Below are 20,296 nucleotides of genomic sequence, written 5' to 3'. Positions count from 1 at the left end.
ATTACTATGAAGAGGTCTGCTGTTGATGTCAAGAGCCGTGTGACTGTTGCAGAAGACTGAAGCACCAGATTAGGGCCTGAAGTAAATAATTGTAGTAGTAAGCCTTAGAGTTTTATGAATGTATTTTACTCGGATTTGCTGTCCATAAATATGTTTTATATTTCATGATATCCTCCTTTTAGTTTTCATTAATAATGTCGCATTTTGCTTTTTTTTGTCATGGATACAACAAATGAAAAAGCACAACCTTTCTTTTACAAATGTCTCTGTCAGAACAAAGAATATTAGCGGCATTTCGAAAACGATGTTTATAGTAAAATTCATAATTCAGGAGTTCGCGAACGTAATTCGACGAGAATTGTCCTACAATAGCCACCGTGGTGACGTTTCATGACAGACTTCCGCGGAGTCTGCGCATGCGTGGATATGCGGGCGCTGCGGTGAGTGGATTTGTTTTGATGTTTTCACGTCGCTTGGTTTGGTTTGTAGTCTGTTATCTGACTAAAGTGTTTTGTAGACTCTACAGATACGCTTTGTAATTAGAGACGCTGACTTAATAGTGCTAAACTCTCATGTTTGGTTTAACTGATCATCTATCGAGAAGATATGGTGCATGTTTGGTACTTTCAGCACATGATTTTATTATCATTGTTTTTGCCTCACCACTCATCTTTGTTCTTTGATATGTATTCATATATCCCCTATGTTTTGCTGATCTTACTCGGTTTCGACAGATTATCGTCCTTAGTGACCAGAGAGAACAAACTTTTGAATCCTATGAGTCTGTGTATGCGGAATAAAGGCCATGGAGCCAGCCACCCTGCAGAGCCTCCGAGTACTGTTCCAGAGCAATGACTACATTGTGGTGGACAAACACTGGGATATTCGGATTGACAGCAAGATGTGGTACGAGAAGCAGACGGTCCAGGCTCAGCTGCGGCATCGCTTCCCTGAGCTCGCTGACCCCACAACGTACTACGGCTTCAGGTGCGTCGCAGAAGCAATATTACATGTAATGTTTGCGTTGCAACATATCTGACTGCTGTGGTCCCATTTGCAGGTTCTGTCATCAGCTGGACTTCTCCACCAGCGGGGCCCTCTGTGTGGCTTTGAATAAGGCAGCTGCAGGCCGAGCCTTCCGCTGCTTTAAAGACCGCACTGTCACCAAAGTCTACGTCGCCTTGGTACTGGTGCATCATTGCAGAAAAAAAAAAAACAAGCAAGATGTTTACAATTGTTTTCTGCCCTTTAGATCCGTGGCTGGGTCGACAAGGAAACACAAACCGTGGACTTTTCCATTGGCAAGAACTCCACTGAGGGCAAAACTCACATGATGTGTGTTGGAGACACAGAGGGTGCGTGTCAATCATTAAAGTGTGTCTTAAAAATAACCGGCAGTTTTACTTGCTCTCGGTAAAAGCTTAACGTTAGTTGTTGTAGCGTCTCATGTCTGCCATTCATTCATTCATGTATTTGACCTCTTGTTGACACACCCCTCCATGTGTGCATTGTCAGGTTGTGAAAACCCCAAACCATGCCAGACGGAGCTGACTGTGCTGGAGTATGGCTTGTATGACAGCAGTGCTGTAACTAAAGTTCTCCTAGAGCCCCTCACTGGTAAAAGCTTGTTGTCATCATCCACCGTCCAGACATGCTTTGACTCGTATGTCTTCCGTCTGTTCAGGTCGCACTCACCAGTTACGAGTCCACTGCAGCGCTCTGGGTCACCCAATCGTTGGCGATTTCACCTACAGCTGTGGAGCTGACGATGCACCGTACCGCATGATGCTGCACGCTCACCTGCTTCACCTTCCTCTGGAGCCAGAACCTCTGCTGGTCTGTGCTGGGGACCCTTTCCTCCCCTCTGTGGACCCCAAGTGGCTTCCACAGCGATCTGTACGGACTCTGAAAGAGACGGTGGATGCCGTGTTGAAACGAAAGGCGGAGGAGCAGCGAGGACAGAGAGAACAGGAGGAAGAAGCCTCACGCAGACGAGAGGAGAAGATAAAAGAGCAGAGGAATAAAGCTGTGGATGAAACAGACCAGACCCAGTGTCAGGAATGGCTGAGTGAATGGAGTGGAGACTGATAAAAGGGATTTGGTCTTAAAAGTGCTATTTTAATTTGCATTTCTGTGGAAGTGAAATAATTCAAAATGTGCTGCTGTGTGCTTTTTATTCAGACGATATGTCATTAAAGTTATTTTTACAGCATGCTCAGATTTTTGACTGCTTTCTAGATATAATTATTAATAGTGCTTCATAAAATGTTTAATTCTGTTGATGTGAAATGCAGAATGTTTCACATGTTTTTTTATTTATTTATAATGAAATAACGGAATTCATTTTCAGACTTAGTCACTTGACGGTGAAATATTTAAATTTGATAATCAAAGTTTAACACAAAACAAACTAACAAAACATGAAAAATAATAACACTGTATAATAATACTATATTCTGTATGATTGCGTTTTCCACTAAAAAGTTAAATGGTAATGCTCGTAATTACCTCTTTATCTTAAACTATCTGGCCAGAAATGTAAACTCACGATGTGGTAAAGGTAACGTTTGTACGTTATATCATGCACATTTGAGGACTACATTACCCATAAGGCAGAGGTTTTCCTCGGGTCCGCTCACAAGGAAGCTGACTCAAAACTAGCTGCAGGTTTTTGTGACACTGGGTGTTCTATTCATCGGAAATTAACTCAGTCATACAACATTTTTTATTAAGTGCGATCCTTTGAAACACTGGATAAAATGAGCTTCGATATATTTTCGTACGAGAGTTTGGTGCATGCTGTGTCGGGAGCTGCGGTGAGTTGCACCGATGTGTTCGGCTACTCTTTTTAGAAATGAGAGTTTCTCTTTAGTGGCTCGCTTTTAAAGGTCCATTTGTGAAACGATCCCATTCAGATAATGTTTGAAACGCAGCCGAAACTAACCGGAAGACCTGAAACCGTGGGGAATGTTGCTTTCAGTTACAATTGTACCTTATTCATACCCTCTGGTGCAGAAAACCTTAAAGTAACGAGATTTCCGATAGAGTTTGGTCACTGCAAATCTCTGTTCAGGGCAGCGTGACTGCGATGACAGTTTTCTTCCCGTTGGACACCGCCAGGCTCAGACTGCAAGGTTAGTCGTTTACAAAGTTTCTTATGTTATTCGCTCTAAGCACGTTTCCATGTTGTGTCTTTAAGTGGACGAACAGAGGAAAGCGACATCCACTCCTTCTATTCTGGCGGAGATAATGAGAGAAGAAGGGCTGTAAGTACTCTGTCATCTTACAATAATATTTGTATCTGTATTGATGCGGGTCAACATCACTGTTTCAGAGTTTAGAGTGTGACTCGAAACACAGATGACTTCTCCAAAAAGAACCTTTTTGGATGATGCAGAGAAACACAATAACTTTACACTGAAACATTAAGAGTGAAAATATTTCATACATGTTGACTGCCATTTTACTACTGGATTAATTCATTAAATTATTAATGAATTAAGTGGATCCTGTTGAATATCATTCATTCTTTCCTTAAATTATGACCAATGACAAATAAATGATTGTTATAAAATAAAAAATATTCATGCTCATGCATGAAATTAAAATCCTTTTCTACACCGTGTCATTTCATTCAGTGGGTTCCGGGTCTTGTATGTGTTAAAAAAATTAATGCTTGTATTAAACTATAATTATTCTATAATTAAATTATTTTAAATAAGGTTTTCAACTTTCAAATGTAATATCAATATAAATGTTTATTTCATGATTGAGCTTGTCATTCATGTGGCTCTGTTTGTTTTGTCTGTTTTGTTGCATTCTAGACTGGCCCCATACCGAGGGTGGTTCCCCGTCATCTGCAGTCTCTGCTGCTCCAACTTTGTTTACTTCTACTGCTTTCACAGCCTGAAGGCCAGCTGGCTGAAGGGCCGGCCGTCTGCACCTGCAACCGACTTGATGTTCGGTGTTGTTGCTGGTAAGATGTTTGCTGTCCGTTGTACGACCGTTTCATCGTGAACTTATGGTTGTCGCTGTGACTCAAGGTGTCGTGAACGTGCTTGTCACCACGCCTCTGTGGGTGGTCAACACCAGGCTGAAGCTCCAGGGTTCCAAATTCCGCTGTGCGGATTTCCAGCCCACAAGTTACTCTGGCATCTTGGGTGAGTCCTGAAAGAAGGTAGACGGAAACCGTGTTCTGATCGCGCTCTGCTGTCTGGGTTTTTAGACGCCTTTGCTCAGATCGCTCGCGACGAGGGTGTGAGCGCACTGTGGAACGGAACCATCCCGTCTCTCCTGCTGGTCCTGAATCCTGCCATCCAGTTTATGATCTACGAGGGTCTGAAGAGGCAGCTGAGGCGGGGCGTTCCCCGGGAGGTGAGTCTCAGTTCACAGGGAGCTCCATCAGATGTTTAGAGGATGGCTGTGTTTCCCTCCTCAGCTCACGTCTCTGGAGGTGTTTTTGATCGGAGCCGTGGCCAAAGCCATCGCCACCACAATGACATACCCCTTGCAGACTGTACAGTCCATCCTGAGGGTGAGTGACCCCGACCTGTGGTGACCTGTGGATGTCCTTTTTGACTCCCTCTCTTTGACATGCGACAGTTTGGTCAGATTAATGCGTCAGCTGGTCGGTCCAAGTTTCTGTCCAGTCTGGAGACCATTAGGTGTCTGCTGGTCAAGAGAGTGAGGTGAGGTGAAGCTTGAGGAGCATCAACAATTAGCCACATGTTTGGGCTTCACTGGGAACTAACAACGTGATCTTCTCCAGGAAATACGGACTTATCGGCCTGTTTAAAGGCCTGGAGGCCAAGCTGCTGCAGACGGTGCTGACCGCAGCACTTATGTTCCTTCTCTATGAGAAGATCGCCAGCTTCACCTTCAGAGTCATGGGGCTGAGCAGCAGTCAGGTCAAGAGACGGTAGTCTCAGTGTGAAGACCGGTCTGAGGAAGTCTGTGAGGATGCCCCTCGGTCGTGTGTTTCCATGTCAACATTCATGACTGTCCACTTACTACATTGGCTTTTCAACTTGTGACGAGTCAACACTAATGCAGGTAATCTACGTGCGAGTCTTCATGTTCTACTGCTCAGCTTTTTTCTTTTGGCTCCAAATAAATGTGTTTGTTGGGAGGGGGTCACTGTGTCAACTTTATAAAGTACGACTAGAGCAATGACATGAAGTGACTTGAGCTGCAACTCGAAGTGACTCCAGCAGCGACATAAACTGACTAGAACAGAGACATATTGTGACTAGAACAGTAACTAGATCAACGAGGTAGCGACTAGAGCAGCAGTGTCCAGTGCAGAAAAAATGTCATAAAGCAGCGACGTAAACTGAGTAGAGTAGCGAAAATAAAAGTTATTACAGCAGCAACAAAGTGACTGGAGCAGCGACTTAAAGTGACTAGACAAGAGACAAGGAATTAAATTAGCGTTTGTACTACGCGTGACTAATTTATTGTTTTACAGCTTTATTGGTTGTGGTTGTCTGTGACTTATTAATACATCATTTTCAGTGACGAATGTTTTTGTGACGATTTTAAATCGCACTTCTTGAAAAGCGGCAGCCTCGTAAACCTTGACACACACGTGGACCAGTCGTGTATGACTGCGCAAATATATAAATGAGTGATGGGACACCGCCCGCCGATAGTCATTGGTGATGGTTACATCCATGTGATATACAGATCGCAGTTGTACCTCGCCGTGACGCGACATCAGCAAAGACTTTCACAATTACGTAAGTTGTTCGCCGACGGTGCGTCTGTCTCGTAAGCTGTGTACAAGCGTGCCTTTCTAAAACCATGGATTCCGCCACCACTGAGAAGAACTGTGTGCTCTGCTGCCAAGACGTCGATATATTCGCTTTTGGGAAGTGTGACCACCCGGTGTGCTACCGCTGCTCCACCAAGATGAGGGTTCTGTGCGAGCAGAAGTACTGCGCTGTCTGCCGGGAGGAGCTCGACAAGGTGCGGTCGACAGCGGCACTGTGGGCCGAGGGCGCTAGCTTATGTTGTTAGCTAGGCCGCAACCCCTTGCTTGTTAGGAACGGAGAAGAAACGCTGTTATTTTAGGTTTTTACTATGTATACAGCATTCTGAGACTCTCCTGAACACACAAATGACGAAGGTATATATATTTTAAGCTGTTATTTAATGTGAAACCCACGTTATCATTTATGTTTTAGCAGATCGGCGCTCGATTATGTCATCACTTTTGACGTTTGTAAGCGACATATTTGACTATGTAATTGTACGTTTGTCTCCTAAATGATATTCAGTCGTTGAATTGAGTTCTGATGTTATGGTTATGTAAACAGCCGCCTTGTGTCGCGGGTGTGGGGAGTAGTTTAATCAGGGTTTGAGAAACTTTTTTGTTACGAGTAAAGTCAATGGACTTCTTCCAGCTTGACCACGTCCGCCAGCCATGACGAGCCAAGCCACTCCCTTCACACCGGGAGTGTTGTGAATGTGACCTGTTCGTCTGTGTATGACTCTTCCCAGGTGGTGTTTTTGCGGAGTCCTGCTGCGTTTGCATCCCTTCCTCACCAGAGGTTCCCATGCGAGAAGAAGCACGACATCTATTTTGGTGATGAGAAGATTTATGCTCAATTCAGGTGATTCTCTTTCACACCTTGCCCACTGGGTGGCATTTGTCAGACCAACATATACTTTGAACTCGTCAGGTTTATTTAGTAGTCATTTTCGACGAAAACATTGCTTGAACAAACTGTAGACTGGGCAATATATTTTAATCTCCCACCACTCCTCACTAGATGAAGCTGATAAGGTTTTACAGCACATTAACCGAGCCATATTATTAATATAAAACGGTGAGTGCTTCACCTGTGCCTTTTCTTTGTTGTCTCAGTTGATATTGCCTTTGTTTTTCCAGACATCTGCTGTTGCCTCAGTGTCCCCTCTGCTCAGACACCAAGATTTTCTCTAAGTTTGAAGAGCTTGAGCAACACATGAGAAAGCAACATGAGGTGTTCTGTTGTAAACTTTGCTTGAAGCATCTGAAGGTAATCTTGCGCAAGTTTGATCAACATTTTAATGATCTGTCAAAGCTGTTTTTATCTCAAGCTGTAGACCTGAAGCGTCATGTCCTTCTACAGATATTTTCACACGAGCGGAAGTGGTACAACCGTAAGGAACTTGCCCGTCACAGAGCACATGGAGACCCAGACGACACAAGTCACAGAGGGCATCCGCTCTGCAAGTTCTGCGATGACCGTTACCTTGACAACGATGAGCTGCTGAAACACTTACGAAGGGACCACTACTTCTGCCATTTCTGCGATGCAGATGGTTCCCAGGAGTACTACAGGTACTTCTTCCCTCTTGTTCCTGTTGTGTAGATCTATTTTGTAGTTTGAAATAAATGTTGATTTCCTGCTGACAGTGATTATCGGTACTTGAGCGAACACTTCAGAGAAAGTCACTATCTGTGTGAGGAGGGTCGTTGCGCCACTGAACAGTTCACACACGCATTCCGGACTGAGATTGACTACAAGGCCCACAAGGCTGCAGCTCACAGCAAGAACAGAGCGGAGGCCCGACAAAATCGGCACATTGACCTAGAGTTCACCTTTGCACCCAGACAACAGAGGCGGAATGAAGGTTGGTGAAGATATTGACTCTTTTACTGTAAAATAGCGACAAGCAACGTCACGTCATTTAAACATGCTAATCTGCCTGCTGTAGTTATTACTATGCTCAAGCAGATGACCGACACCTGCGACTTCAATCTGAACATTTATGGGCTTGTGTCGTTGTAAATAGAGTTTGAAAACTGCCCAGCTTATTGGGAATTTGAAAAAACAGAGAAATATCAGGAGACGTGGTAGAACCTGTGGAGGAAAAACTGCAAATAGTGGTGGGGGAGCAGTGGTGTTTACGGTAGGGATGCACTGAATTGAAAATTTAACATAGCATAAATAGTCTATAATACGTTTTATACATGTTTTTGATTAAAGACTAGCATCACCAATTCAATAAATGTCGATTCTTCACTTGGCTGTTTTCCATTTCAGTTTTATTTGAGGGTGTTCAAAAAATCCTTGAATTTTAAGTTTGTCTTTTATTTTAACCTGTTGATGTCCAACTACAAAAATCTATCTCTAAAGTTTATTTAACCATCTTTCAAGTTTATTTAACCATCTTTCAAGTATTATTTTTTTTGTGTTTAATAAGAAACTCTCTCTGAATTCCCTGGCAAAGCGCCAATCATGCAAGTGAGGAAGTTGGAGAATAACTTTGTGCATTGATACCAGACTCTGACATTGTCCACTTGTGGTTTTGACGGCACTTTCAAATTGCTTGAAAAGTGAATATAACTTAATATAACTTCAAGCTGCCATGTGTATTGGGTGGATTGCTGATGTTCGGTGTCTTCAGGAGAGGATTACGATGATATGCGTCACAATCGTGGAGGTAGAGGAAGACCACAGGGGGGACAAAGGAGCTGGAGGTACTCCAGGTGAGCAGGATTTAATTCAGTGATGAGTTCAGCGTGACTTACTTTTTAAGAGGGGAATTTTGATAAACTCATAACCAGCCCTTCTTCAGTTTCTTATGAAGCATTGCCCACATTCTAAAGTACTGCTGTGATTGTTCTGCGCAGGGATGAAGAAGACAGGGAGCTGGCAGCTGCGATGAGGGCGTCCATGGCAACACGAAGACAAGAGGAGAGGGCAGCCGTGCAGGAGAGAGTTGTTCCAAAACACACCAAAGAGGAGAGATCTGAGAGAACCGAAGTGGAACCCAAAAACAACATGGGGCCCATCAAACCACCAGGTGACCCATGTTTGCCAAGTAAACAGAGTTGTCGGTTTTAAATGGTGGTTCCATAACACAACTTTTTTTTTCAGTGAAGACCATGAAAAGTAAAAATCCAGGAGATGGAGAAGATGATTTCCCAGCTTTAGGAGGTGCCATTGCTGCACTCGGGTAAAGACTTGTCTTCAGTGATTGTCTTCTTGCCGTATACACTGTCATCACAATTATCTTAACTGAAGAGTCTGTTGTGCATTGCTCCAGCGTTGCTCCAGCTCCTCCCACTGTGGCACCAGCCCCCAGAGCTCTGAAGGAAGATGACTTCCCGAGTCTGTTGGCGGTCAACGTCTCCACTCCCATGACTCCAGCCTACTCTGGCCAGACCAAGAAGTCTTCCTCATTCCAGGACGAAGACTTCCCAGCACTGGTGTCTAAAATTCGCCCCCAGAAAAGCACAGCGGGCACAAACTCTGCTTGGGCCAGTCATGCTGCTCCGGCCAAGCCCACAGCTCAGCCTGCTCCCTCCACCAAACCCCCTCCGCCTTCCACCACCTCTGGGCCCTGTCCTCTTCCTTCATCAGCATCCTCATCCTCACGGAGGAAGAAGAAGGTTGGGGAGAGCACCAAGCCTCCGTCAACAAGGTCCTCCCCCTCTTCAGATGAAGACGGGGAAGGAATGACGCAGCAGGAGTTTCGCTCCGTGCCCACCATGTTGGACATCTCCTCTCTCCTCACAGTGAAATCAGCCAACAGCAAGTCCAAAACCACCAATGCACCAATCCCACCATGCCAGAACCCGACCTCAGATGTTTCTACCTCCAAGACCAGCAAGAAGAAGAAGCAGCAGAAGAGTGCTGCAGGTTCATCTGCGGTGCCTTCCTCGCAGACAGGATCGTCCTCAGCAGCGCATTTGGCCTCTGTTGAAACTGTAGCTCAGAAAGAAAACGTTCCTCAGAAAACAAGAAACAAATCTAATGGAGTTGCGCCGGCTTCTCTGACTGGTGGATTGGCTAACGGCGTCATGGAGACTTCACAACCCAAAAGTAAAGAGCCACTTCCAGCCCATCCGACCCCAGACCCGCCTCCTGAACCAGAGGAAGAGTTTCCAGCTCTCATGACTAAGAAACCACCACCAGGTGTGTGTCTTGATATTTGTCTAGATCCACATATGGTTTAATCTAGCACCTTAACATCTGCTGCTGCCTCCATACCTGTTCTGCCAGACCCAGGCCAAACGTGTAGCAGCATGCTACTTTGCCATCCTTCCTATTATATTTGGTTCTGTTCCTTTCATCCTGCAGGCTTCAAGTCATCCTTCCCACTCAAAGGTTCGTCTCCAGCTCCCTCCCTGCCTCTGCCTCCACCCGGCCTCTCCACTCCAGCAGCTAAGCCTCCGCCAGGCTTCACAGGGATCCCCCTCAACAGCAACGTGTCTGACCAGGCTCCCTCAGCTGTCCACCCGTATGCTCCATGCTCCTCAATGTGTACTGATCAAGTTGTGAATTTGTGGAGTAATGGTCTTACTGTTGGCCCACAGCCCTCAGAAGGAGTCAGCCAGCGGTTACCTAGTGCCGGATGACTTCCACCAGAGAAACCTGGAGCTGATCCGGTCCATCAGGAAGTACTTGAACAACGACGAGTCCAAGTTCAATCAGTTCAAGAACTTCTCTGCACAGTTCAGACAGGTACCCTTCGTGCACTCAATGAAGTTCTCGCAGGAATGTGCTCTTTTTCTGTTGTCGAGTCCAAACGCAACTGCAGTGATGAAACATTCTCTTGGGTTAAAAGTTGAAGTCTTTATAAATGCTGTCGAAGGTGCCATTGTTGCCACACCAAGTGGCATCATGTGCCTTAACATGTATTTTTAAATCTGGAAACTGGACGTGACAGTGTGGCTGCGTGCTGCTTTGTGTCTCATCATCAAGATAACTAGCTACATGCGATTCCCCTCTTTGATCTGATTGAGCTACTTGCAACAAATCCAACTGAAGCCTTGTATGAGCTCACGTCTGCCCTCGGTCTACTAGGGTGTCATCACTGCTGTGCAGTATCACCGCTGCTGTAAGGACCTGCTTGGCGACGACTTTAACCGCATCTTCAACGAACTGTTGGTCTTGCTGCCGGACACGAGCAAGCAGCAGGAGCTGCTGTCGGCCCACGGAGACTGCCGGGCTCTGGAGAAACAGTTGGGCACCGGAGGGGGGAAGAGGAACAAGAACAAGAAGAACGTATGGCAGACGCCTGCCTCTGGGGGCAGCGCTGCCGCTGAGCTGGACTGTCAGGTGTGTCAGGTCTGCAGACAGGTGCTCGCCCTCAAAGACTTCAACTCCCACAAGACCCTGCACATGCGGGACAATGACGACTTCCCTTCCTTGCAGTCCATCAGCCGGATTATTAGCTAGCCGCCTGATGACTGGACCCGAGGGGTGAGTATCCGTTCATCGGTCAAGAGAGGCAGGAAAAGATGCAGAACCAGAACAGGCTCAGCAGCGCCTGAATTTGACCACTGAGCCAGAGGACGGTCCAATCACAACTGTTGAAGATGTGTTTCTCCAGGGCTTTACTTGAAGAGTTTGCTGCTGCTTTGATCAAAAACATGCTGATTTGATTTAGTCAACTGTTTTAAACAACCTTTCTTTTATAATTGAACCAGTAGAGTCTGCGTCATTAATCCGAGATTATAATCTGGGCTACACACCTCCATATTTATTTAAGGTTTTTTTTTGTTGTGTTTCTTTCTCGCGGCTGTGGTCTGACGAGTGAACAGAAACGCTGTGTGATCTCACCTGACTAGGTCCACAATTTTCTGTTTGAGAGACCGTGTCAATTCTCTGTCGAAATTACAAATAGTTTCAGAATCTGTGATTTAAAATCGATTTCCTGTTAGAGTTTATTTGCTGAATGAGAAATGAGATTCCATACTTGACTTATTTTGCGGAGGAGGACTTTCTGTCTCATTTGTCACACAGATTTCAGAATGTTAATTTTTGGGTTGCAACGCTGTATTGAGGTTAAACATTTGAAGAGTTTTGCTTGTAGAGTTCAGTTGTACTTTGCAGCATCGAAACCCAAACGCAAACTTGGTCTGAAAGATTGAATGTAAGTGACTCACAGATTCTTGAACAGACTGAATATTTCTGCCCGTCGAGGGAAACCTCCCCGCATCTCTAAATTGCACCTTGCTTCAGACCAGGCTCGACTGGTGACCTTCATGCTGTCACTGGACCTTTCAGTGGCCCAGCCGGTTCTGCTTTTCTTTTAATTACTTGTGGACCTGAATGACTTGTACATCACACAGCAGCTTTCTCTGTTTTCAGTCTGTCCCCAATAAAGCTTGTCAGAACTGCGTCTGGATGTGATGAAGGAAAGGTCTTCAACTCATTTTGATTATTATTATTATTTTTTTTTTTTTATTGAAGTGACAGTCAGACTGCAGTCCAGAGACATTCAGATTATAGACAGTGACACACATCTCTGTACACCATTTTACACTGAAGAGGTAATGAACACTTCCAAAAGAAGGGAACTGATGATGAGGACTCGAAACGCTGCTTGTTTCACCAGTATGGGGGAGACGATGGAAACATCCATGCACACCAGTGTCACAACACACCACCTTTTATTGTTTTCGCCAAACAAAACAGTGCGCTCGTTCCAACAAAGAGAGCATTCTCATCACTTTAATATCAGAAGAACGGGACCCACCACACCACTGACTCCATTTCACAACCAGTAGCACAGCAATGAACATGAGCCAGACATGAAGAAATGAGTGGTCTTATCTGGCAAAACTCTTGGGGCTTCTGACTTGTCTAAAAGTCACTAGTTAATGGCTTCCTACATTAGATCATGCATTCAAATAAGTTCTAGCTTCTCAATGTAAGCGGTGCACTTCTGCCAATGATGTCACGAATAAGCTAGTTTTCTAAGAGTCATATGGAATTCATGCTTTATTAAGGCTCAATTTCTTCGATAAAGGTTGAATTAAAGTTTAAACTATGATTCCACTTGTGAATAAATTGGGCAGATTTTTGTCTTGGAGTTTTACTGATCTACTATCATAAGCTTTGGGTCGTGACCCAACAAAGAACTTGCCTTGGGGCAGACCTGAGACATGCTGGAGTGACGATGTCAAATGGTTTCTCATTTTATTAACCAGCTATTGCATCATAACAGTAGTAATTTTGTGAATTAACTGGGGGAAAAGTGGGGCAAAGTATGTGTTTGGGATGCTAAGATGATTAAGGTGAGAAACCACTCTGCTGCTCTGAAGGTCACTCACAGTGAGCAGCAGCAGTTCAGTCATTGACGGCTGGTGAATCTCACTCTGCAACGCATGGAGTCAACGCAAAGATGACGCAGGATTCAGCAGTTATATACAACAAGTTCATGCACGTTCTTGCCTCCCTGCATCGCAGGGTCAGTCCACTACAGGAAGTTAGTATTTGGCTCTGTTCTTCACACACAGAAAGAAACTCTTAGATATCTTTACAATGATGACATAGATATTTTTTGGAGAAATGAAAGACCGGTGGTTCCATCTCTACCCTAGAACTCTGACCAACGCATGTTCAAGAAAATAACCTTTATGCACCAACTACAACTACACTCATTTCACACACTCGTTCTCACACAAGATACTGATTCACTGATGGCAAGTGTACGACGACAGAGAGACACGGCTACACACCAACATGGTTGTCACGGTTACTATCTACATCAGGGCCCTCAGTGACCCTCATCACCCTGATTCATCTCACCATGGCAACGGCCTTAACCCTGCACCTTCCCCGACAGGATCAATTCACCCTCACAGCCATTGATCCTGAAAAATCTTTTCTTTTTGCCTGAGTCTTCACCCCCCCCTCCCTACCCCCTTGTCAGACAACCACACACACATGCACACACACCTCTGTAGTTGCTGTCATGACCATAACAACAACTACATGTGGCAATAAGAGGAACAGAATAAGAACACAGGGCAGTTTGGCAGCTTCTAGAACGTAAACAAAGAGATTCAAAATCACCCTGACGCACACGACTCGCCCTTTATACACTCCAAACCGGACGCTGTCTCAAGTAACCTTGACAGGAGGGCAGTTGGTACAAATGGTGTCAGAAGTGGGATGCCAAACCTGGTGAGATGGTGACACAATCACTGCTTATGGACATGTCAGCGCCTGAAGGGTTTGACTGGAGAGTAGCATCATACTAACTTGGGTGCAAGAAGACTGGGGGCTCAAACAACTGGCCAGGAGATGGTGAGGTGTGAGAGGCCAGTGGTTGAGAGAAGATCACTGGGCACTAGGTGAAGCCAGTATGGACGAGCCAAATCTTTGATGCCAGGCCAAAAAGCTCACATTATATTTCCCAGAATGAACTTCAGAGTCTCATGTCACCTGACCTGGAGTGCTACGTGAGACAGCGTCAACAGTTACATGTCTACTATACGGAGAGTACAGTACATACCGACGTAATAATGTGTGATATTGCACTTGGTCACAAAACATTGTCATTTTTGTACAGCATGTGGAAATCTACTGAAGTAAGTCACCGGTGAGACACACAGTACAGTATGGCACTTAGTTGATCTCTAAGTTTGGAAACATGCAGTTTACACATCATCATCATCTGTTTGCCGCGCCAGAGAAGCGGTGCAGCAGTGACACAAAAAGAACATTCCCTGTCCCAGTTTGGCATGAAAGGGAAGCTGCTGCTGAATGACTTGAAAGGATGCTCCCCAAGTGTGATCGCTGCGGCACCATATTTAGGAAGTAATACTACGAGTTGGACCTGACTTCTGCCATTCCTCTTTTTGTTTCCTTTCGTTCGGTCTTTTCTTTCAAGCACAGGAGAAAAGAGAAACTCGGAATGTTGTAACAAGAAAAGTCAACAAGAAGAGGAAACTAAAGAAGCCCCAGACCGGATTTTTTCAAACAAGCGAAACTCGGATCAACACCGGAGCGACTGCACGTGTGACTACCCTCTGAGATCTAGTAGATGGGGACCTGGTACGTGGGGGCTGCGTTGTTTTCAGTGAACGGTGGGTTTTGGTAGGTCTCTGAGGGCTCCGTGGTGGTTCCACCGGGCGAGTTAGAGGGGTAGGGTTGAGTGGGCGCGCCTCCATCCATGTGTTCTGTCGTGAACAGGCTCATGTCTGTGCCCAGGAGATACTTCTGCACCGCACGCACCGTCAAGCCGGCCTGGAGGGAGCAGAGCGGGTGTCAGTGAGGAAGAGGAGGACTGGGGCATCAGCGGAGGAGCAAAGATGAGGACAGTGGAATGGTGGAGATGGAAATGAGGAGGACGTGAAGGTGTGATGAGGTTTCTCACCCAGGCGATGATGGAGAAGAAGGAGAAGGCGATCGCAGCCCGAGCAGCGTCCGCCCCCTGGTTGAGAGGCAGGTCATCCGGTTTGGTCCGAGACCATTGATTGGCCAAAAAGCAGAAACTAACAAAGTAGAGAAAAGCCCAGAATCCTGCAAGTGGGAAACACAGGTTCAGAAGTTCAGAATCAGAAAACTTTGTGAATCCCGAGGGAAATTCTGTTCGTAACATGCTCAGTACACAACACATAACTATAAAATTAAAAAGAAATAATATTATAAAGTGCAAAAAGCTATACAAAAGTGCTTATAAACAATGTGCAAGAAAACGCAGAATCCTTCGAGGTAAATTTTTCAGGGATGAATTGTACATTTTTATCGCCACAGGAAGAAAGGTGGCGCTCAGTCTTTGAGATGGGTAGTCTCAGTCTGTTGGCCCGTGTGCTTCTGCATTGGACCAGGAGCTGATGGAGGGGGTGGTGATGTCTTCCAGGATGCTCCTTAGTTTCAGGAGCATCCTTCTCTCCATAACCGAACACAACAAAAACAAAATGTTTTCTTTCTTTTACACTGAGTTTTGACCAATGATGGCAATTTGCAAACAATTTCCCTGCAGGATTAAACTACACTTACACACAAGACAACAGGCAACTTAGCGAGAGTGAGAGGTATCCTTGTACAGGAAGGAGATTGTTGTGGCTATAGGCTTATTGGATCAAAAGGGAGATGCAGGATTCATTCTTAGCATTCAAGAAGTCAAGATAAACCACATACTGTTCAGTTTTTGTGGTTTATTTCAGATTCAAAATCGGATTGTGGGGTGGAAGCAGAAACATTGAGGATCAAGTTAGCTGTTGAACAAATATGCATATGAGCATAGAGACGTATCACCTGATGGTTAAAAGATCACAAACTGTAGTGTGGACCAGTTGTTTTCATTCTATTATGAACCACAGCCTTTCAAGTGTCTCTTCTTCTCACCTGAAAAGCCGATCTCTAGCATGATGGCCTTCTTCCTGTCCTTCACAGAGCTGATGGAGGAGAACTTGTAGTCAAGCAGGAAGAAGAAGGAAGCAGCCAGGAGGCCCACCAGGCCCACGAACACACCGTAGTTACACGCGTCTGCATTCTTGTTGAAGACACAGTGGAGCCGCTCGCTGCCCAGGTTGACGTACCCCTCGTTCACGATGGAGGCGAACACCACCAAGGAGCAAATCTGAGGACAGAGGGCGAAGGTTAGCGCTCACTGCAGCCGGCTCTTTGAATAGAGGCGCGCACACGGTGACAGTGGCGAAGCAGAATCAGGGCTGGAGCCACTCCACTCCACAGCGTCTCTGAGCGGCATTAACCTAATTTAATCCCTTTCTCTCTGACTGACTCTCAAGAATCACACGGACCCCAGGCACTTTCTGCGTCTCTCTCGCTCTGTGCCTGTGAGTGTAGCACACAGGTTTAGGGCATGTTGTGTTAACTCAGTGCTGTTTTCAGTGGTGTGTTACGCTGCACCAAAGAATCCTCTCTTTGGATCGCCGCTTTGATCAGCTGACCCTGTGGTAGAGTCGACCATGTGACACACACACACACCCCGGGGGGTGGGGTGGGGTCATATGATGTGGCAGGCACATGCACGCTGGATCCAGGTTCCGACACTCATCACATGCATACTTAATTCTTCAGAATCAGAGTTAGCTCTTTGACCTAACTGGAGTGGAAACCTCAACTTCCATCCAGGATTCAGGTCTTAGAGTTTTTTTTTAATATTTCACACTGTTTAATAAACACTGACCCAAAAAGGGTTCCATTTGCTTCAAGTTCAGGAAGTTTGGATGATCATGGTGTCTCTCTGCGAAAAACTCAGTGTGTCCTGCTTCAGTCTAGTCAGTCAGGTATCATGACTTGGTCAAGGTGCCTGTGAGCAAGGCACTGCAAGCCTTGACAGAAGCCGTTGGCCCTGCTCGTTGACCAATAAAGATGGAGATGATCTATGTTTTTTAAAATGCTTTTGAGCAAGGATTTAGCACCCAACGACGTCTCTGTGCTTTGCCTCCATAGTAAGATTGACCCCAGACTTTAACCTCAGACAGTAGCTCCATGTTTCTATGTAATTGTCTGGCCACATCCTTGTTGCTGAAGGCCCCACTTTGTTATTCTATTAAAAGCTAAGACCTTTATTTTTAAAGCAAACATATTAATAAAACACTGATGATGGCGCTTGACCTCATAGTCAACTTTTCTTTTTTAAACTAATAATGAGTACTTTCTGTCCAGCAGTTGTCATGACTTTTTGCAAAGCTTTGGACACAGTTTTAGACAGAATATTCCAGGAAACACGGGGCTCGTCGGAGACGACCCTGCCTCATCTCTTCTGAGTGAATGAATGTGGGCGACACCTGAAATGTGAGGAGGAATATCAAGCGTCGGGTCACGACACCAGTGCGTGCGAAGCGACCACGACAATGATGATGATGATGATGATGACGTGGAGGGACCAATCGCAGGTGGGATGGACGACGCTCGACGACTGTCCATGATAAAACCACTAGTAATCGTGAGTGAAAATACACTTGACTCACTCGCCACGACGCTCACGTGACCAGAACAGCCGCCCGATCACACACACACACGAACATGTAAAACGCTGCTGAGCGTGGGTTCCGTTTCTGCCGATTTGTATCTGTTGTGGTGTTCGTTAGGGGAAGCGGTTCATGAGATCAGCGGTATTAATAGGCTTGTTTTCGTCCTTGAGCACATCGGTAGTAAACGCTGAGGGTGTCGGATAACCAGCAGGCCCCTGGTTACACCCTGAACGCATCATCTTTGTACACAAACGCACCGTCTCGTCACCACTGAGCCCGCATCACCTCACACACACGGCTTCAGTGATCACTAGTCGCAACCAGGTATGTCACCGATGCGAACACGTCACGGCAACCAGAGGACACACAGACACCGAGGCGCGCGCGCACATACACAGACACACAGACGCGCCGTGAAATAACACTCACCCAGCACAGCACTCTTAAAATGGTCTGCGGCTGTTTGGCGAAGGTGATCGGGTCCACAGTGGACCCGGTCCGGCCCGCTCCGAACGATCCGACTCCTCCGTCCATGTTCTGTCACTCTCTCGGTGCGCGTCCTCGCTGCTCCAGGAGGATGGATGCTGCAAGGACGGAGCATGCGCGCACTCGCGACCGCCAGTGCGAGAGTAGGGCGTCGGGAGCGTTGACGGCCAACGTGCTCGCGCTTTGACGACGCAAATAAGAGAAAAATCAACTCGATTGATGTTGGTTTTGCGGCCAAACAATCTGCTTTTAACATCTACAAAGCCAAACGTTTTCTTTTAAATTCTCTTGTACATAGACCGCATAGTTTACTAAATATAGTTTTCATGAATTCACGAGTTTCTGTCTTTAGAGATAAATAAGTCCATATTTAAGTATTTTCGATTGTCGTTAAAACATTAAAATTCATTGTTAATTTTTTTTAATCATTGACATTGTTTCCAAAACACCTTCACACAAGTCCACACCAATCGACTTATATTCATAAATATATTATCTGTCTCAGTCTGCAGCTATTTAAAAAAATACAGCAGCCAGTGTTTAGAAAATAATGACTCCAGGCCTCAACAATTCACAAGCTAACATTCATTAGTCACATGAAGAGTGGCATGGGGAAAGGTCTTGTGACAGCACGGCTGCTGCCAAATACCAGAGAATAGCTGTGATTCAGTATTGTCCAGTTTAATCTGAGATGAAAGCAGTGTTTTCTGAACTGAGTATGTTGAGTTGGCATCTTAAAACCTTAAAGAAAAAGTTTACACCAGTAGCAACGACTTTACATTGAGGTAAATGGGGCTGACATTTGACTTCAATTGATATATATTTTAATTCCACTTGATAAAAGTCTTGAAATTTTCACTTAATATTTGTGTACATTTATGCTCGTTATTCAAAGCTATAGTAACAGCTTTGATTCAACCACCAGAGGTCACAAAACGTCCACGTCCACTTATATTTTTAAGCCAGAGAGTTGATAACCACATTCCATTTATTACAAACATGACACATATAAATCAGTTTCTCTTTTAGTTAAAATTGGAAACACATGATTATAGAAGGAAATCAGTCAAGTGTTCTTGTTCACTTTGGTCAATCACAGGACCCGTCCTTCCACCCATCCCTCCACCTTTCATCCACAAGTGAGCAGTCAAACTCTGGTTTTCCCAGACGCTTGTTGATGTTGTTGTGAAGCCGACAGAACCACTGAGAGAGAGCGTGACGGCTGCTTGTGTCTGGCTGGTTGGTCTTTAACCTGTTGACAGAAAGAGACAGAGGTTTAGCACGACCACTGATGTTGAACCGACACACCTCAGATAACCAAACAAAGTCAAATGTTGGACCTGCTCCTCAGATCCTCTGCACACTCATCACACGGGAAGAATTTGGAGAACAGGCTAATGAACTGTCCCATCTCTTGCTGCTGAGTGGTGGATGGTTTGTCGGGGTAATATGCAGCCATCGTGTGAAGGAAGGACCATGTGTTTCTGCCCAACTCTTCACGGTCCAGAGGACACTGTGACTCCAGTTTTGTTTCCGATGTGGATTCCTGCCGAACAAGAAGCAAATGAATTGAAGTGCTACCTGTAGTCGTGTTGTCATATATACAGAAGAGAATTCCTGTATAGCTTGTATTCATAACAGTTCTTCACTTTTCAATGTATCTCTGTAGAAATAAAACAAGGCATGAGGCTCGATATCTATCGATGACTACATTAAAATGAGAGCAAACAGCGGGTCCTCGTTCTGTCACAACCTGTCAACACCTTGTTACCTGAGAAGCACTCGAGGTCTGCTTTTTCTGGAGCTTCATCCATGATTTAAAGTCGGTACAAGCCCTGCATGGCTTCTTCTTCCCATCTCCGCTTTGCCCCTGGACGCTCTCGGAACCTTCCATGGGACCGGTGCCGTTCACAGCGAACGGGAACCCTTGAAAGTGGGGAGAACTCTGGCCGGCCGGTCCCGTCGGTGCGGATGACGCGGCCATATCGGCGTTCCGTGAGCCTCGACAATTCGATACCGTTTACTGTGATAGTCCTGTACAATATATGAAGGAATCAAAGGAGGATCTGCGCTCACGTGTAATATTCACTGAACCGCAATGTCACAGTAGAACTCTTTCCGGTTGACAGACGC

General features: G+C 45.5%; 5 protein-coding genes across 7 annotated transcripts; 3 read left to right on the top strand and 2 right to left on the bottom strand.

Annotated features, from left to right (window-relative positions):
* Positions 1 to 407: 407 nt before the first annotated feature.
* On the top strand, positions 408 to 2,203 carry rpusd1 (RNA pseudouridine synthase domain containing 1). Of its 2 annotated transcripts, XM_053852274.1 has the most exons (6): positions 408 to 440; positions 735 to 987; positions 1,061 to 1,184; positions 1,253 to 1,355; positions 1,516 to 1,617; positions 1,685 to 2,203. In XM_053852274.1, exons 2-6 carry the CDS (start codon positions 806 to 808, stop codon positions 2,086 to 2,088), a joined length of 915 nt encoding a protein of 304 aa, XP_053708249.1. In that variant the 5' UTR covers positions 408 to 440; positions 735 to 805; the 3' UTR covers positions 2,089 to 2,203. The 2 variants fall into 2 exon arrangements, with proteins under 2 accessions (XP_053708249.1, XP_053708248.1); XM_053852273.1 differs by lacking the exon at positions 408 to 440 and having other exon boundaries at positions 451 to 987.
* A 437-nt stretch (positions 2,204 to 2,640) lies between these two features.
* On the top strand, positions 2,641 to 5,126 carry slc25a17 (solute carrier family 25 member 17). The gene is made up of 9 exons (XM_053852282.1): positions 2,641 to 2,816; positions 3,074 to 3,134; positions 3,200 to 3,266; positions 3,825 to 3,976; positions 4,044 to 4,160; positions 4,226 to 4,374; positions 4,439 to 4,534; positions 4,603 to 4,688; positions 4,769 to 5,126. The coding sequence occupies exons 1-9, from the start codon at positions 2,760 to 2,762 to the stop codon at positions 4,920 to 4,922; spliced, it is 939 nt and encodes a 312-aa protein (XP_053708257.1). The 5' UTR covers positions 2,641 to 2,759; the 3' UTR covers positions 4,923 to 5,126.
* A 593-nt stretch (positions 5,127 to 5,719) lies between these two features.
* znf598 (zinc finger protein 598) lies at positions 5,720 to 12,691 on the top strand. Of its 2 annotated transcripts, none has more exons than XM_053852334.1 (12): positions 5,720 to 5,967; positions 6,502 to 6,614; positions 6,893 to 7,022; positions 7,116 to 7,327; positions 7,403 to 7,620; positions 8,398 to 8,479; positions 8,624 to 8,796; positions 8,871 to 8,949; positions 9,040 to 9,911; positions 10,077 to 10,236; positions 10,313 to 10,460; positions 10,803 to 12,690. In XM_053852334.1, the coding sequence occupies exons 1-12, from the start codon at positions 5,803 to 5,805 to the stop codon at positions 11,175 to 11,177; spliced, it is 2,727 nt and encodes a 908-aa protein (XP_053708309.1). In that variant the 5' UTR covers positions 5,720 to 5,802; the 3' UTR covers positions 11,178 to 12,690. The 2 variants fall into 2 exon arrangements, with proteins under 2 accessions (XP_053708309.1, XP_053708310.1); XM_053852335.1 differs by lacking the exon at positions 5,720 to 5,967 and adding an exon at positions 6,011 to 6,127 and having other exon boundaries at positions 10,803 to 12,691.
* On the bottom strand, positions 12,175 to 18,254 carry syngr3a (synaptogyrin 3a). The gene is made up of 4 exons (XM_053852336.1): positions 18,107 to 18,254; positions 16,083 to 16,317; positions 15,109 to 15,254; positions 12,175 to 14,978 (listed from the first exon to the last, which is right to left on the bottom strand). Exons 1-4 carry the CDS (start codon positions 18,209 to 18,211, stop codon positions 14,769 to 14,771), a joined length of 696 nt encoding a protein of 231 aa, XP_053708311.1. The 5' UTR covers positions 18,212 to 18,254; the 3' UTR covers positions 12,175 to 14,768.
* An 829-nt stretch (positions 18,255 to 19,083) lies between these two features.
* On the bottom strand, positions 19,084 to 20,286 carry gfer (growth factor, augmenter of liver regeneration (ERV1 homolog, S. cerevisiae)). Its single transcript, XM_053852416.1, has 3 exons — positions 19,935 to 20,286; positions 19,504 to 19,709; positions 19,084 to 19,415 (listed from the first exon to the last, which is right to left on the bottom strand). Exons 1-3 carry the CDS (start codon positions 20,145 to 20,147, stop codon positions 19,253 to 19,255), a joined length of 582 nt encoding a protein of 193 aa, XP_053708391.1. The 5' UTR covers positions 20,148 to 20,286; the 3' UTR covers positions 19,084 to 19,252.
* Positions 20,287 to 20,296: the final 10 nt, after the last annotated feature.

This window comes from Synchiropus splendidus, chromosome 19 (genome assembly GCF_027744825.2).
Source record: "Synchiropus splendidus isolate RoL2022-P1 chromosome 19, RoL_Sspl_1.0, whole genome shotgun sequence".
NCBI classification, from domain to species: Eukaryota; Metazoa; Chordata; class Actinopteri; order Syngnathiformes; family Callionymidae; genus Synchiropus; species Synchiropus splendidus.
Note: the sequence above shows the minus strand (reverse complement) of the source record. Positions and strands in the feature narration are given on the sequence as shown.